General features: G+C 57.4%; 1 protein-coding gene across 2 annotated transcripts in view; it reads right to left on the bottom strand.

The window, feature by feature from the left end:
* The window catches only part of DHX32 (DEAH-box helicase 32 (putative)), a 33,930-nt gene that overhangs the window by 6,572 nt on the left and 14,345 nt on the right, over nt 1–13,013 (bottom strand). For both annotated transcript variants that reach the window (XR_008550069.1, XM_037497487.2), the window contains exons 4-11: nt 11,341–11,713; nt 8,922–9,167; nt 7,691–7,790; nt 7,444–7,602; nt 3,790–3,981; nt 3,059–3,208; nt 1,126–1,313; nt 304–485 (exon numbers count right to left, since the gene is read on the bottom strand). Coding sequence is in view for 1 of the 2 variants with exons in the window: in XM_037497487.2 (XP_037353384.1) it covers nt 304–485; nt 1,126–1,313; nt 3,059–3,208; nt 3,790–3,981; nt 7,444–7,602; nt 7,691–7,790; nt 8,922–9,167; nt 11,341–11,713 (1,590 nt within the window). In the remaining variant the exon portion in view is untranslated. The remainder of the gene's footprint in view (nt 1–303; nt 486–1,125; nt 1,314–3,058; nt 3,209–3,789; nt 3,982–7,443; nt 7,603–7,690; nt 7,791–8,921; nt 9,168–11,340; nt 11,714–13,013) is intronic.

The raw sequence follows: 13,013 nt of genomic DNA, 5'->3' as shown, positions 1-13,013 counted from the left end.
CCCTGGCCCTGCCTGTCCTCTGTGGGCGCCTCTCCCCAAGAGGTCCAGCCTTGGGCGGGTCTGTTCTGAGACGGCTGAGCTCACTCCACACCTGCGCCCACCACTGCTGCCTGCTCCGCGGCGTCTGCTTCCGCCCTGTGTTCTCTGCCACTGCGTTTCTTAGACAGTCATCCACAGAGACCTGCCCCTGCGCCCCGCACATAGGCTGGTGCCAGTGCAAACTGACAACTGGAAGTACAACAGAAACCACATTCGCCATTTCTCAAGCATGAATTCAAAGGAAACTGCTTTCTCTTCACTTACAGTTCAGGAGAGATTTCTGAGGTGACCCTGATGTAGTTGTTCTCAGATATGCTGAATCTGTGGAAGAGCACCCACTCGGGCATCTTCTTGGTGAGGGAGTAGCCGGATAGAGGGTGCAGCTGGGCCACCTGCTTGTGTGTCAGCATCAGGTAGTTCCCCGAGCCGTCAACATCCCGAGCGATCTGAAGGGGAGTTGTGATGCAGAAAAAGCATGCTTATGTGGCGATAAGGACACAAAAATATTAATAGAGCATTTCATACAGAATAGCTGAAACTACAAATTTGCCACACATTTCCATTTTCAGACCGAGAAAATGAGCCAGGAATGTTTTTCCCGAACCCTGTGACAGCGATGCTGTTGAACACCGGAGGCCCTTCAGGGCTGGTGTGGGCTGAGGCAGCAGCACAGCTGCCGGCAGGGGGTCTGGCCCATGTCAGATGTCAAGCCCACGTCAGATGTCAAGCGCTTTGCCTTTGATGTAGCTTAACCCTTACCCTACTCCTGTGAGAAGCTGCCTTAGGTTTTCACTACAGCTGAGGAAATTCATGCTACAATGTTATCTTTCTCCATGAGCCTTCTTGAGGAGCCAATCGGGTTAGTCTTGAGCTCACCTGTAGGCAGGCGGGATGAGGGTGACACGCTGCCAGAGAGTGAGGGACTTTCCCCCGGTGTTGAGACAGATGTTCAGTGGAAGGGAGTGTATTTAAATGCTAACTCTCTGATAGCACAGGTTTTTTGTTTTATTTCGAAGTCACCATCGGTCAGATCACCCTAGCCTACCTCTCAGCAGGTCCTGGGCTCACCGAGGCCTCCCGTCTCACCTGTAGGAAGTGGCCCGACAGCAGCGCCTTCTTGACGTTCAGGGTGTTCTCCTCTGAGCCGAAAGCGGGTTCTGCATAGGGAAGCTCGATCCGCCTGATGATTTCTAGGAGTTCTGCTCGGATAGTGTCTGCCATCCTGAGGGCAGAGCAGCTGAGGAAGCAGTCGTGGCACCACTTTTCCACACAGTCTGGGAAGGAGAGAACAAAGGCCGTTTAGAAAGGGCATAGCTGACAGGGCCCAGGCTGGGCAGGCACTGCCTCTCTCTCCTGAAAAGGACATCATGCAAAGGACTGGGCTCTGGCTGGGTGGCACTGCCAGCGAGTCAGTGCTGCTCCTGGACCTGCCGCGGCTGTGGGGGGCCCCAGTCCCCTAACTGCAGAGACAGCGTGTTCCCAGTGCTGCTAGGACCCTTACTCTCGGCTCCTGGGGGGCAGTGGAAGCAGCTTCGAGGACAGGCATGGCCACAGCACTTCACACAAGGGGGCCTATGGTATCGGCTGCTCAGACCGGAAAGGCCTCACATTTAACTGCACGGAAAGGGTTACTTCCAGGCTACCTGGGGTGTTGGGAGTCTGCTCATCTTCCGACCCTGGCTGCAGATTTTATTCCGACTCAGCCACCTGGCCCAGTGTGACCGCCACCCGTGCAGGCTGGGCCTGGCGCTGTGCTCCACCCGGGAGGCTCATGTGCTGGTGCACCTGGCAGAGAGCAGGCCCTGTCCTGCCCACTCAGCCTTGCTCGGAGCCATGAGCCCATCCTGCTTGTTCTAGAAGGTGCCATCACCTCCTTTCCGACCCTGCTGACAACTTTATCTCTTAGCTTTGAAAACGTCTTACACTTTATATCTTTCTACTGCCATTCAAATGGCTGTCAGTTTTTTTTTCAAACATTTTTATTTTTTTTAATTCTTTTTTTTTTTAAAGATTTATTGATTTATTTATACAAGCACTGGGTACAGTCAGAAGCGCGGGAGGGTGAGAGAATTCACCAGAGCCAGAGGGGAGAGCAGAGCAGGCAGAAGGACCGAAGTACACTGCTGAGGGGAGCAGCGGGCGGCAGGAGAGGTCTGCGCGCCATGCGGGACCCTCCTCTGGTGGCCAGGGAGCAGCCGGGGATCGAACCGGCACTGCAGAGGCTGCGGGCAGCTTCGCAACCCAGCGCTCAACCGCTGTGCCACCAGGGAGGCCCTGTGACAGTTTTTTGCTTCCCTTCAAATATATTCCACTCTACCTACTGGAGCAGAGGACGTAAAAGATGCTTTGTGAGAACAGCTGAGACTAAGCCTCCCTGTGGAAAAGGTGCTCCTGGCTGGGCCCCCAAGGTCTCCTACTCCTAGCACGGGTGCCACACAGAGAAGCTTCATGTTCCTGTCACTGGGTAGGGACCCTCCTGTGAAAGTCAGTATGCCCACTACTGCATGGGCACATCCAGGATCTCTGCCTCAGTTTACCATTCTGATATGGACACCCTCCACTGTTTCTCCCAGCCGGTGCTCCCCTGGCACACCCACCTGTTCTTTCCTGTGTCTGGAGCTGGGCTTGTTCTGTCTTATCGCTGCTGCCCCTCCAGCTAGTGGCGGGCAAGCAGCCCTGTGAGAGCAGAGCACAGCTCTGGCCAGGGGCAGCGCACCCCAGCTGCCTCCTCCCCAGGGCCGAGAGGGTGAGAGCCGGGCCGGGCAGTCTCTGTCACCCTGAATCACTGCGCCCAAGTCAGCACACCGGGGGCTGGAGTGCTGTGAACATGGCGCAGGGCACGCCCCTGTGGTGCCTGAGACCTAGGAGGGAAGGAGCAGGCTACCGCCGCTCAGCTGAAAGCTCATGCGTGGCCAGGGCCCACGTGCATCCCACACAGGAGACAGCGGGGCTAGAGAAGGGAGCTTCACGAGCAACAGCGTTCTAGGGGAGGCTGCTGTCCATCAACGCCTGCACTTACGCTCACTGGTGGAGTTCAGCGTCGTGTCTTGGTAGGCCTTGTAAATGTTGATAAGGGTGAAGTGGTCTCCTTCAGGATGTAAGAACGTCTTCCAGCAAGTCAAGGCAGCCTCCTCGGCGCCCGGCGGCAGGCGCAGAAAGCAGCTTGGCGCTTTAAGATGCAAAAGCAACAGGTCAGCAGCGCCGGGGCAGCCGGGAGCACCGCACGCGGGGGCTGTGTATCCCAGATGAGCCCTGGCTCATCCCGGGTCCAACGGACCTTGCAGGCCGAGCGGTCACATGTTCTCCTTAGCTGCGTCCGCTTTCCCCGCTGGGCCTGAGCACCAGCTGCCTCATGAGCAGTGAGGGGTGAGGGGCCCGGACGTAGGACCAGGACTGGGACTCTGGGTCCTAACAGCGCAGCTCTGGTCTGCTCTGCCCCTGAAAACAGACGGACACAAGAGGTGTGCAGGTGCTAGGATGTAAGCCCACCTCTCACAGGACCTGGGTCCACAGGGGCGCAGCCATGGACGTGGCGCCGCCACACTCCTGAGAAGGGCGCTCGAGTTTGATTTAGATTAAAGTAATTCTTACACTATTTCTTTTTAAATAATTTTCTCCTTTTAATCTATTAAAATTCTTCATTATCATTTCAAAAGGTTAATGAATCGCTCACAGTCACGTCACTCCTGGATATTCCCAGCAGCGTGTGTCTCGCCTGCTTGCACTTGGCCCACAGCGAGGGCGGCGTACCTGTCACCATGGCGGCGATCGTCAGCATTTCGTCCACACAGTCAAATTCACAGGATGCTAAGATGGACTTTGAGAGTTGTGGATCAAGAGGAAACTCTGACATGATGATTCCAAACTCAGAGAGATTCCCATCGTTGTCCAGTGCTGCCAGGTAATCCAGGTCTTCCAAAGCCTGCATCAAGCTTTCTGGGGCTGAGCAGGGCCGAGATAAAAAGAAGTGAGATAATCAGAAAATCTAAACCAAGGTGGAGAAACAGGTACTCGAGTTTCCCTCCTACACAAAACCACCACACACTGGGCCAGAATCTGAGGGACAGTGATTCCTGGGGGTGGGTGGAACAGGGGGGCTGAGCTCCATGCCTCGAGGAAGTTTCCAGCTATGGTGCTGGAGGGGAGCCTAGTGGGGCCTTCAGACCGGAGTCAGGAAGACCGTGCTAGGGCCCAGGGGAGTGAGGGGCCAGAGCTGGTGGGAGTGCCCAGGGAGAGAGCTGGGGGAGAGAGGCCCTCGATTCCTTGGCAGTGCAACAGAGGCTGGGAAGGAACAGTGCCAGGCGCTGGCACAGGATACAGGACACTGCCCTGTCCCGCCAAACTGGAAACCTCATGCTTCACAGGCACTGGCTAGGGAACCGCCAGGGAACAGCACTCCCCACCCAGGTGTCCTTCCCCACAGAACCCGACTGGCTGAGCTCCAGCACATGTCTGCGTTTTCCTTCCAGGGCATCAGCTTCCAGAACAAGAGGGTGGTTGATATGAAACGGGGGGGTCAGTCCACCAGCCCAAGAAAGCAGACCCAGAGCTGTTTCAGAGCAAGAGCTGGAGCCTGGAGGGTCCAAGGCCCTGCTGTGTCATTTCCAGAACCCACTGCCTTCCATGACAGCTTTGTTCATTAAAAAGCCCCCCCCCACACACACACACACAGGGCAGGGCTAGCTGCTTTGCTAACCTCTGGGGTCCTCTGGGCCACACAGACCCTGCTGCTGGCCTGCACCCACTGCTGGCTGCCAGGGGGCTGCAGAGTGACTGCTAGCCTCACAGCCCACTCCCCAGCGGGCTCCAGCCTCCTCTTAGCATAGACCGTGACACGTTCAGCCCTTTCAGTGAACTGCAAAGTCCCATGTTCCTAGCACGTGCACCAGTGAGGCCTCCAGCATGGCGGACAATCCCAGAAGACCCCGATCTGCCGATGCAAGACCATCTGGCTGACCCCACCATGTGCCCTCATGCCTTGCTGGCCTGGCATTCCCTCCCACTCACTTGGCCCGTCTTGTCCTGCACCCCTGTCTGGCAAGTCTGCTCAGCTCATGTTACTTTGCATCACCCAAGGGATCAAAGATCATTCTAAAGCCAGTGGCCTGGGCACTGAACACAAAGATGCCGTCAGGGCTGGGCCATCCTGGGCGCTTGTCTCCACTTCTCTGTGGACACCACCACCTCCCAGGATGGAAGGCCAGCCAGAACCACCATCGAGTCCACTGGTATTGGGTGAGGTTCCCGACCCAGGTCAATGTGGTGCCAGCGACAAGAACCGATAACAAAAGACCCGTATCAAGGGAATTCAATTAGTACCGTGTGGCCCAGGTATTTCAAGTTCATCTTACACGGTTCACGAATCCAGAAGGGGTGACAGCTTTGCTGCATTTGAGAATTTCAGTTATACAACAGCTGCAAGAGCTGAGCTTTTTTTTTTTTTTTTTTAATTTGGCTTCTGAAACGATGAGTCAGTTAATCCAGTTACGTTTTCTCCAAGCACAGCAGACAGTTACACGCGTGTCACGAGGAGACAAAGCCAGACCTCCACCCTGGCCTGCTGCCCCGTCCCCTGCGTGGACCGCCTGCCCTGGCATGCGTGGGCTTCCTTCTCCCCCACGACCAGCTGGCCACACGCCTGCTGGCTGAGTGAGCAGCCACCTGGTGAGTCAACCGTGGTGCCGCCCGGGCACCAAGAGCAGTCTCCACAGGGTGGGCGCGGGGATGTGGCTGTGGCTGGCATGCTGACGACAAAAGCCAGCCGCTGCCCGTGCTGGGGTCCCCAGTGAGGAAGGTGAGAAGCAGGTGGCAGAGACCCTCACGGCTCAGATTCCTTCTTCCTTGGGGACCAGGAGAAAGTGCCAAGACAAGGAGGGCCTCGATATTCCAAAGTTACAGGGTCATGGCTTCAGAAACACTGTCCCAGCATGTCCTGGCCTGTCTGGGCCACGCAGCGCCCTGGGCCCCACTGGCTTCCATGGTAACTGGCCACAGTCGTCGCCCTGGAGGTCTCCGTGTGCAAAGTGTGCTGGCTCTGACCCTGCCACGCACACTTCACAACTCGGCAATGTCTTGTGTGACTGTCCCTCCTCAGGACGACTCCTCTTAGGCATTTACCACAAAACCCTACCCATGGCTTAAGGTAGTTGGGGGCCAGGCCTAGTGACCCCGCTTTTCAGCTGGACAAGAGGATGAGCAGGCAAAGCGGGCTGATGCCCTCGGTGGCAGGCACAGGCATGGGGCCCCTTGCCAGCTGTCCAGGAGAGGCCTCCTTCTCCCAGGAACCTCAGTGTCCAGGCTCCGTACTCTGCATAGACTTTCCTGCGCGCTCTGAGCACTGCTGCCCTGCCGCCCTGCCTTGCCCGCTCTCCTCCTCCCCTCACCCCGGAGAACTTCCCAGTTCACACTGTGCTGAGACCATGGTCTCCGAAACCCTCTGGAAGCTGGTGGTCAGCCCAGGAACAGCTGCCCCCAGGGCTCCAAGCTCTAGTTTCCTGTGGCTTCAGGGCCCAGCAGATTTAGCACAGCAGGCAGCAAAAGGGGCGGGGCAGGGTCCTTCCTGCGGAAGTGCCAGAAGTGCGTCTGGACCCTGGAGCAGCCTGCACCAGGGGAGGAAGCTGCTGTGGAGGAGGGAGCTGCCCCTGAAGAAGGGTGGGGAGACGGGAGCTCACCTGGCCCCTCCCTCTCAGCCATTCCACTGCTCCTGCAGGAAACCAAGATTCCACAGGGTTCCCAGAAGTAACTGATTTGTCAGTGTTTTGGGGGTCATTTCAGGTAAAATACCCAAACTTTCCAGGAAGGACTGAGCTTTGTGAGGAGCATGGCCCTCCTGCTGGGCCTGGGAGGAGGAAGGCGTGGCAGGCGTCCTGGTGGGGAGGGGGTGTCTACTCTGCATGGTTCCCCCGACAGTGATGAGCTGTCCCCAAGGTCTACTTCCCTTTTCTCTTTTATTTCAGGGGCTGGCATCCTCAGGGGACCTCCCTGTCACTTAGAAAAGGGCCTACTCCACTCCAAGTTCTACTGGCCATTTTAAGTTTGACCTAAATGACAAAGGCGTGATCTTGGACTTGGCTTTCCCACTTGAGGTGGCTGGGCTGTGCCCCACCCAGAGACACCGACGACCCACAGTCCTCTGCTCTCCTGTGGCTGCAGCTCACCTCCACACCCCTTATTTCTACTCACAGGGCCCATCACCTGTGTCCAGGGGCCAGCAGCAGACAGTCCTGCAGGTGAGAGCCCACGACCCCAGGGTGTTTTATCAGCGCCCCCAGGGTGTGTCTCCCTCTGAGGGAGGAGGCTTGGGGCAAAGCAGAGCCCATACTTGTGGGTGCTGCTGGGGACACCAGCGCTGAGGCCCAGGGCGTGCAGACCAGGCAGCCCCGCCCACCCCCACAGCCCCGCTACCTGGCCTGTTCATGAAGTCACAGTGGCCGAGGCCCGCGATGTCAATCCTCTTCATGAACAGCACCATGCTGGTGAGGTTGGCTTCCTGCACTTCCGCCGGCTTAAGGGGCTGCATGTCTTTGGAGGCAAATTCCTCAGAATACAGGCAGAAGAGTTTTCCTGAAAAGAACCAAGGGACAGGTTTTTGTGCCCCTGTGTGGCCTTCACCCCAGACGAGAATCAGCGAGTCTCGTGTCCAAGCTGCTACCTGAAGCCGAGGACCCGAGAATCTGCTTGCGGGTCTCCGCTTGGCTCTGGCTGATGGGCTGCAGGACCAAGGAGTTGGCTCTGATCCGCGGGTTGTACACCTGGAGGGAGAGAAGCTGTTCAGCACCAGACCAGCCACTCCCCATAAAGCACCTCCCTGGCCCGGAGTGAGTGTCTGCGCCTCGTGAGACGCTCTGCTGAGGACTCGTTTTCTTGGCATAATATTATTGTTTCTCCCGCCCTAATATCGGAATGGTCGTGCTGTGCTAAGTGGGCTCAAGGGGGTCGGCTTTCAATAAATGGGGTGTCGGAGTCACCTGCTGAAACCCCAGGTCTCCTCTGTGAGCTCCCGAGAATGACGGTGGCTACGCACAGCCCCGTGGAGAAGGCAGCACTGCGGCTCCTCGGGGTGTCCCAGCTGTGCCCGCAGAGGCCCCCGCCTGTCACAGCCAGCTTTCCCAGCCACCTCTGCGAACACAGAAGCTGCATGTGCGGCTCACAGGGCTTTCCCTGCGGGCATCCCAGGCCTCCGAGGGGCACGCTAATGCACCAAGACCAACCCTCCCCGCTTCCGAGGGACCCTCCATAACCACCAGGGCGGCTGTGTCACCGGAAGACAAGGACGTCAGGAGACCAGATCTCCAGGGGGATAAAAGCCACGCCGCACCTGACGGTGGTAAGTGCATTCTCTTAGGCCTTCAAGGCCAGGATTGCTTTAAAGCTGGACGTTCCCTGGGGTTTTTTTTGCCTGTGATAAAATATATATCCATATAGCTATCTCTCTACATTTATCTTTAAAATTCGGGGTAGAATTTTTATCATATATTTAAGTCAGTGTAGTTGAAGCTGGAGGAGATGCTAAGTGCCTTGAAGACGGGGCGCCAAGAAGTGCCCACGAGGAGGGGAGCACACAGATGAGGGTGCCCTGCACCCCAGTGTCTCAGCAACGGAGGAAGCTGGGGCAGACATGACCGCCTTATTCTGCAGCAGGTGCGTCTTTCCTCAACGTGTTTTCCTCCGGCACTCCCTCACTCCCCAGACCGGAGCGTGTGCTCGGGCCTCGCATTCCTGGCTATCAGAGTCTCCTTTGCGCCCGGGGCACAGAGAGAAGCCCCAGATCGCACTGCTCACCCTCCCTTCCTGCCAATAAAATGGTTGGAACTCAAGAACTCAAGAACCCGGCGGTGGAGGAGCTCAGCAGCCTGCGTGGGCCCTGGCAGCGGTCAGGTCACCTTTCTTCTCTCCACGCCCACGTCGATGACGAATCTGACCGTCTTGCTCCAGATGAGCGCCTCCCCGGAGCTGGCCGTCAGCACCACCCTCCGCGGGGAAGCCTGCCACTGCTTCTCCGCGTCATCCTGGGTCCTGAACAGGGTGCACTTCTCTCTGGGGTACAGGGGGATCACCACCAGCTCCCCAGCATCCGGGTTTACGTGAGCGCCCTCCTGGCAGACAACTTCATAGGCCTTCTCAATGTCCTACAGCAAAGAAATGAAAGAAGAAGAAACAGATCAGAGAATGAGCATGTCCCAGATTACTTCACTACTTGAAACGTTAGCCAGTAAAAGTTTGGCCCAGTAACAGTCTGATGAGAACACAGGCACAGGCAGGAGCGTTCGCGTCCGCGGCGTCGCAGGGACGGGACGCCCGCGGGGAGGCCTGTGTGCCCGCAGTCAAGAGGAGGGGCGGCCGGGCCGAGACATCTCTCCAGGGACGTTAAATGGAGTTTTACACAATTTCACCGCTTTCAGTCCACGGTCTCCTGCGGAACGTACCATGTCTTTGCTGTCACGCGTCTCTCCTGGAGAAGGTGCGACGGAGCCTGCACTCGGGCGCTGCCATCATGCGCTGTGCCCTCTGGACGGAGGGGTGTCCCCAGGGCCAGAGGGCACCTGGGCTGTGGCAGTAAACCCCAGCACGCGTCCTGGGAACCGCAGGGTCTACCTGCAACCTCGGGGACCGTCAGTGTCAAGATGCGCGCAGCTGGCTTCGCAGGAAAGGCCTTTGCCGTCTGCCTTCCGGGAGGGCGGGCGCTGGCAAGCCCAGTTCCGTTACCAGCCTCGGCAAGTTGCCTCTTCCAAACTCAGATAACTGGGGCCACAGTGCCATGAGCTGCAGCTGAGGCTGAGCGACTGAGAATGGATAAAAAGACCATGCAGTCCCCCCAGTTCTGTTACAGGCTTTTTTCTTCAAAAACCCTTTTGGAACTTCTTGCTGACTCCATCTGAAGGACGACCACTCGCGCTACCTGTCTCATAATTACAGCATTTTTCTTCTAGAAACGGATGTCTTCTCTTTCAGCTGGCGATTCCTCAGATGGTCGGGATGTCTAATTCCGCCACTCTTGCCCTACGGCTTGACCTAGTCACCCTGAGAATCTCTAATTGTTCCCATACATCTTTCTGCCTGTCTCCTTCACGGTTTTATTACTTTCCTCAGGCCTAAATTGAATATCTTGAATCATGCAGGATTAAGGAATGTAATAGAATAAATCACTATAATAGGTAGAAGATTTACTATTCAAGGAAATGTGTATAAGCTATACACAAAAAATTGATAAATGCACCGTAGTTATCATATTTGAGGTTCTAAATTACTTTCTTCATGGAAATGGATAAAATCTAAGTTGTGAGAAAATCATCTCAAGCTCCCGGAGCCGGAGGCTTTCGTCCTCTGTGCTCGGAATGCAGAGCAGAGCAGACCTTCAGGGAGTATCTGAGGCTCTGGAGCCAAGGGAAAGCTGGGACAGGCGGGCGTGCTCGTCTGCGCGGCCAGCAGCTCAGTCAACATCCCACACTTTCTTTTTTGTTTTCTGTTTAATCACAAGAATCACAGCATATTTGGATCAAGGTCTGAACACTAGCAGTTTACACCCTGGCTGGGATGGCGTGTGCGGAAGCCCCAGGAGGTGACGGCACTGAGAAGGATCGTCGGATTCTTCAGATCCTGGGGGCGCTCAGGCTCAGCCGGAGCAGGAGGGAAGCGGGGCTGGGTGGCGCCAAGGAAGGCGCCTGCGGCCCAGGGCACACAGGGCGGCACGAGCCAGGGGCTGCTGGCTCTTTAGAAGGAGCATTCTCCAGAATCCACGTGAAGACTCCCCACTCCTGCTCCCCGCAGGAGCAGCCCAGGACGGAGAGCCCGCTGGGCAGTGACCAGCAGCCCTTCTAGCCCTCGTCCTTGGCCGATGCACAAGGGACACCGGGGGACCGTCCCAGTGTCACAATGTTCCCCCCAAGGCCACGGTGAAGTTGCTCCTCTCCCAGAGGCTCCTGGCCGGGGGGAGCATGGACTCCCAGCCCGTCCCAGCAGTTGTGGTCTGTGCCCTGGAGAGAAGCCAGCCCAGAGATGGCCGCTGCGCCCTCATGCTGCTGCCCCGCCTCCCCCCCCCCCCCGCCTTGGTTTCTAGAGCAGTGTATGATTTCAGAAACACTTCCTTGTTCTCCTTTTAGCACAGGCTTTATTTACCCAACCTGTGTTTCTTCTAAGGCATAAAAAAAAAAAACAAAAACCCGAGCTGTGATGGAACTAAATGTTTAAACAGCTCATCAGCAAACAGAAACCCCTGTGGTGGTTAGCAAGAGCTTCCCGACGGGCTAGAGAGGCCCCTGTGAGCAGCCTCACCGGGGCCACTGCAGGACATTACTTACTTACTTGTTCGCAGGCCAGAAAGATGACTATGTCGCCTGGCTCCCCCGAGCGGTGGATTTCAAGGATGAGGCGCGGAACGGACTCCAGGGGCTCCTTCTGGGCCCCGCTGAGGTGTACCACCTCCACGGGGTGCCCGTGCCGCACCTCAATGAGAGGCACATTTCCATAGTAAGAGCTGAGCTTGCCGACCAGGTGCGGGGAGGAGCTGATGATGAGCTTCAGCTCTGGCCTGGCGAGCAGCACGTCCTTGAGGAGCCCCAGCAGGACGTCGGTGGCCATGCTCCGCTCCTGCACGTCGTCCAGGATGACCACCCCATAGCTGCCCAGGAAGGGGTTGGACATCATCTCCCGCTGCAGCATGTCGTCGGTGCAGTACCTGTGGGGAGCGGCACTCCAGTCAGCGCGCGTGCAAGGCTCCCGCCCACACCGGGAAGCTGTCCCTGCGGCCTCCGAGCTCAGAAGCCGCCATCTTCTCCAGGGCCGAGATTCCTCTATGCCCGTGAAATGCAGAGACCTTGCGAGCTGAAGACGCCCGCCACCAGGTCTAAATGCTGCGTGTCAGGCCCGGCTGGCTCTCAAGACCAGCCTCTGTGCCACGTGTCCCTCAGGAGTGAACAGGACCACAAGGTGGGCATCCCATCCAGCTCCCGGTCAGGTCAGCGAGCCCCTCATGGGGGAATTCTGGGTGCCGGCACACGCGGTGCGAGGGGCAGGTGCGGGCTGGCCATTGAGGCGCAGACCATGGCCCAGCGGGCGCCCCGGAAGGATCTGCGGGTGACCCCGTGGGACACCGTCCCTGAGACGTCAGTGTCAGCACGTCTGAAATGCCCCTGAAATAACCACTAAGCAGAGCGTCTGAGAGGTGAGCCTGCGTGAGGGCGGCACGCAGACTGGCGGCACCTGGAGGAGGAAGGGGCTGATTTATTGGAATTTTCCACCGATTCTTAGAATTTTTTTTTTTGTCATCCAGCGCGTGCAAACACCTGCCATAGTCACTTCTCTGTTATTCCTTGAAGACACCAAGTGTGAGGCTTCTACCCAGTCTGTGTCTGCCCTCGCGAGTGACGGGCCTGAGCTGCTATTTTTAGAGGCCTGGGCCGGACACTGGGAACTTGGCCTGGGTGGGTGCTGCCTTTCCAGAAGGAGGAATGGCTCCCGGGGCTCACGCACACAGCAGGCCGCCCGCCTCCTTCTGAAACATCGGGACACAGCAGCGGAGGACACAACATGACCGGCCTGCCACGCACACCCCAGCAGCCCCGCAGGACCGCGTGTCCCGGGTGGGGGTTAGGCTCCCGGACGCCTGGCCCTCCCTGGCTTCCTCTGGCCTTCCCCCAGCGCCACTCCTCCCTGCCAAGGACTGTGCCTGCCGTCACTGCGGAAATCTGAGTTGTGAGCAGCTACATGCAAGTCCTCCCGGCAAGTCGTCTAACCTGGAGGTGGCCTTGGGGACCCTGACACAGTCTTCACGTTAAGTCCTTCAAACCAGCAAGGAAGCCCCTGGCGTGTGCCAGACGCTGCGTTGGGATTACGTTTCTCATTTAACCTTCAGAACAAGCCTCTGAGCTACATATTTGCAACCGAGGGAGGCTTAAACCTGAGTGTCTGTGACACTGACGCCAATATCATGTGATACAGGTGGCCGTGCTCGGCCCTTGTGTGGCCAGTGGCCATGT

This window comes from Talpa occidentalis, unplaced genomic scaffold, assembly GCF_014898055.3.
Source record: "Talpa occidentalis isolate TD23 unplaced genomic scaffold, MPIMG_talOcc4v2.1 talOcc4.8, whole genome shotgun sequence".
NCBI lineage: Eukaryota > Metazoa > Chordata > Mammalia > Eulipotyphla > Talpidae > Talpa > Talpa occidentalis.
The sequence above is the reverse complement of the archived record's forward strand: the minus strand, read 5'-3'. Positions and strand labels throughout refer to the sequence as shown.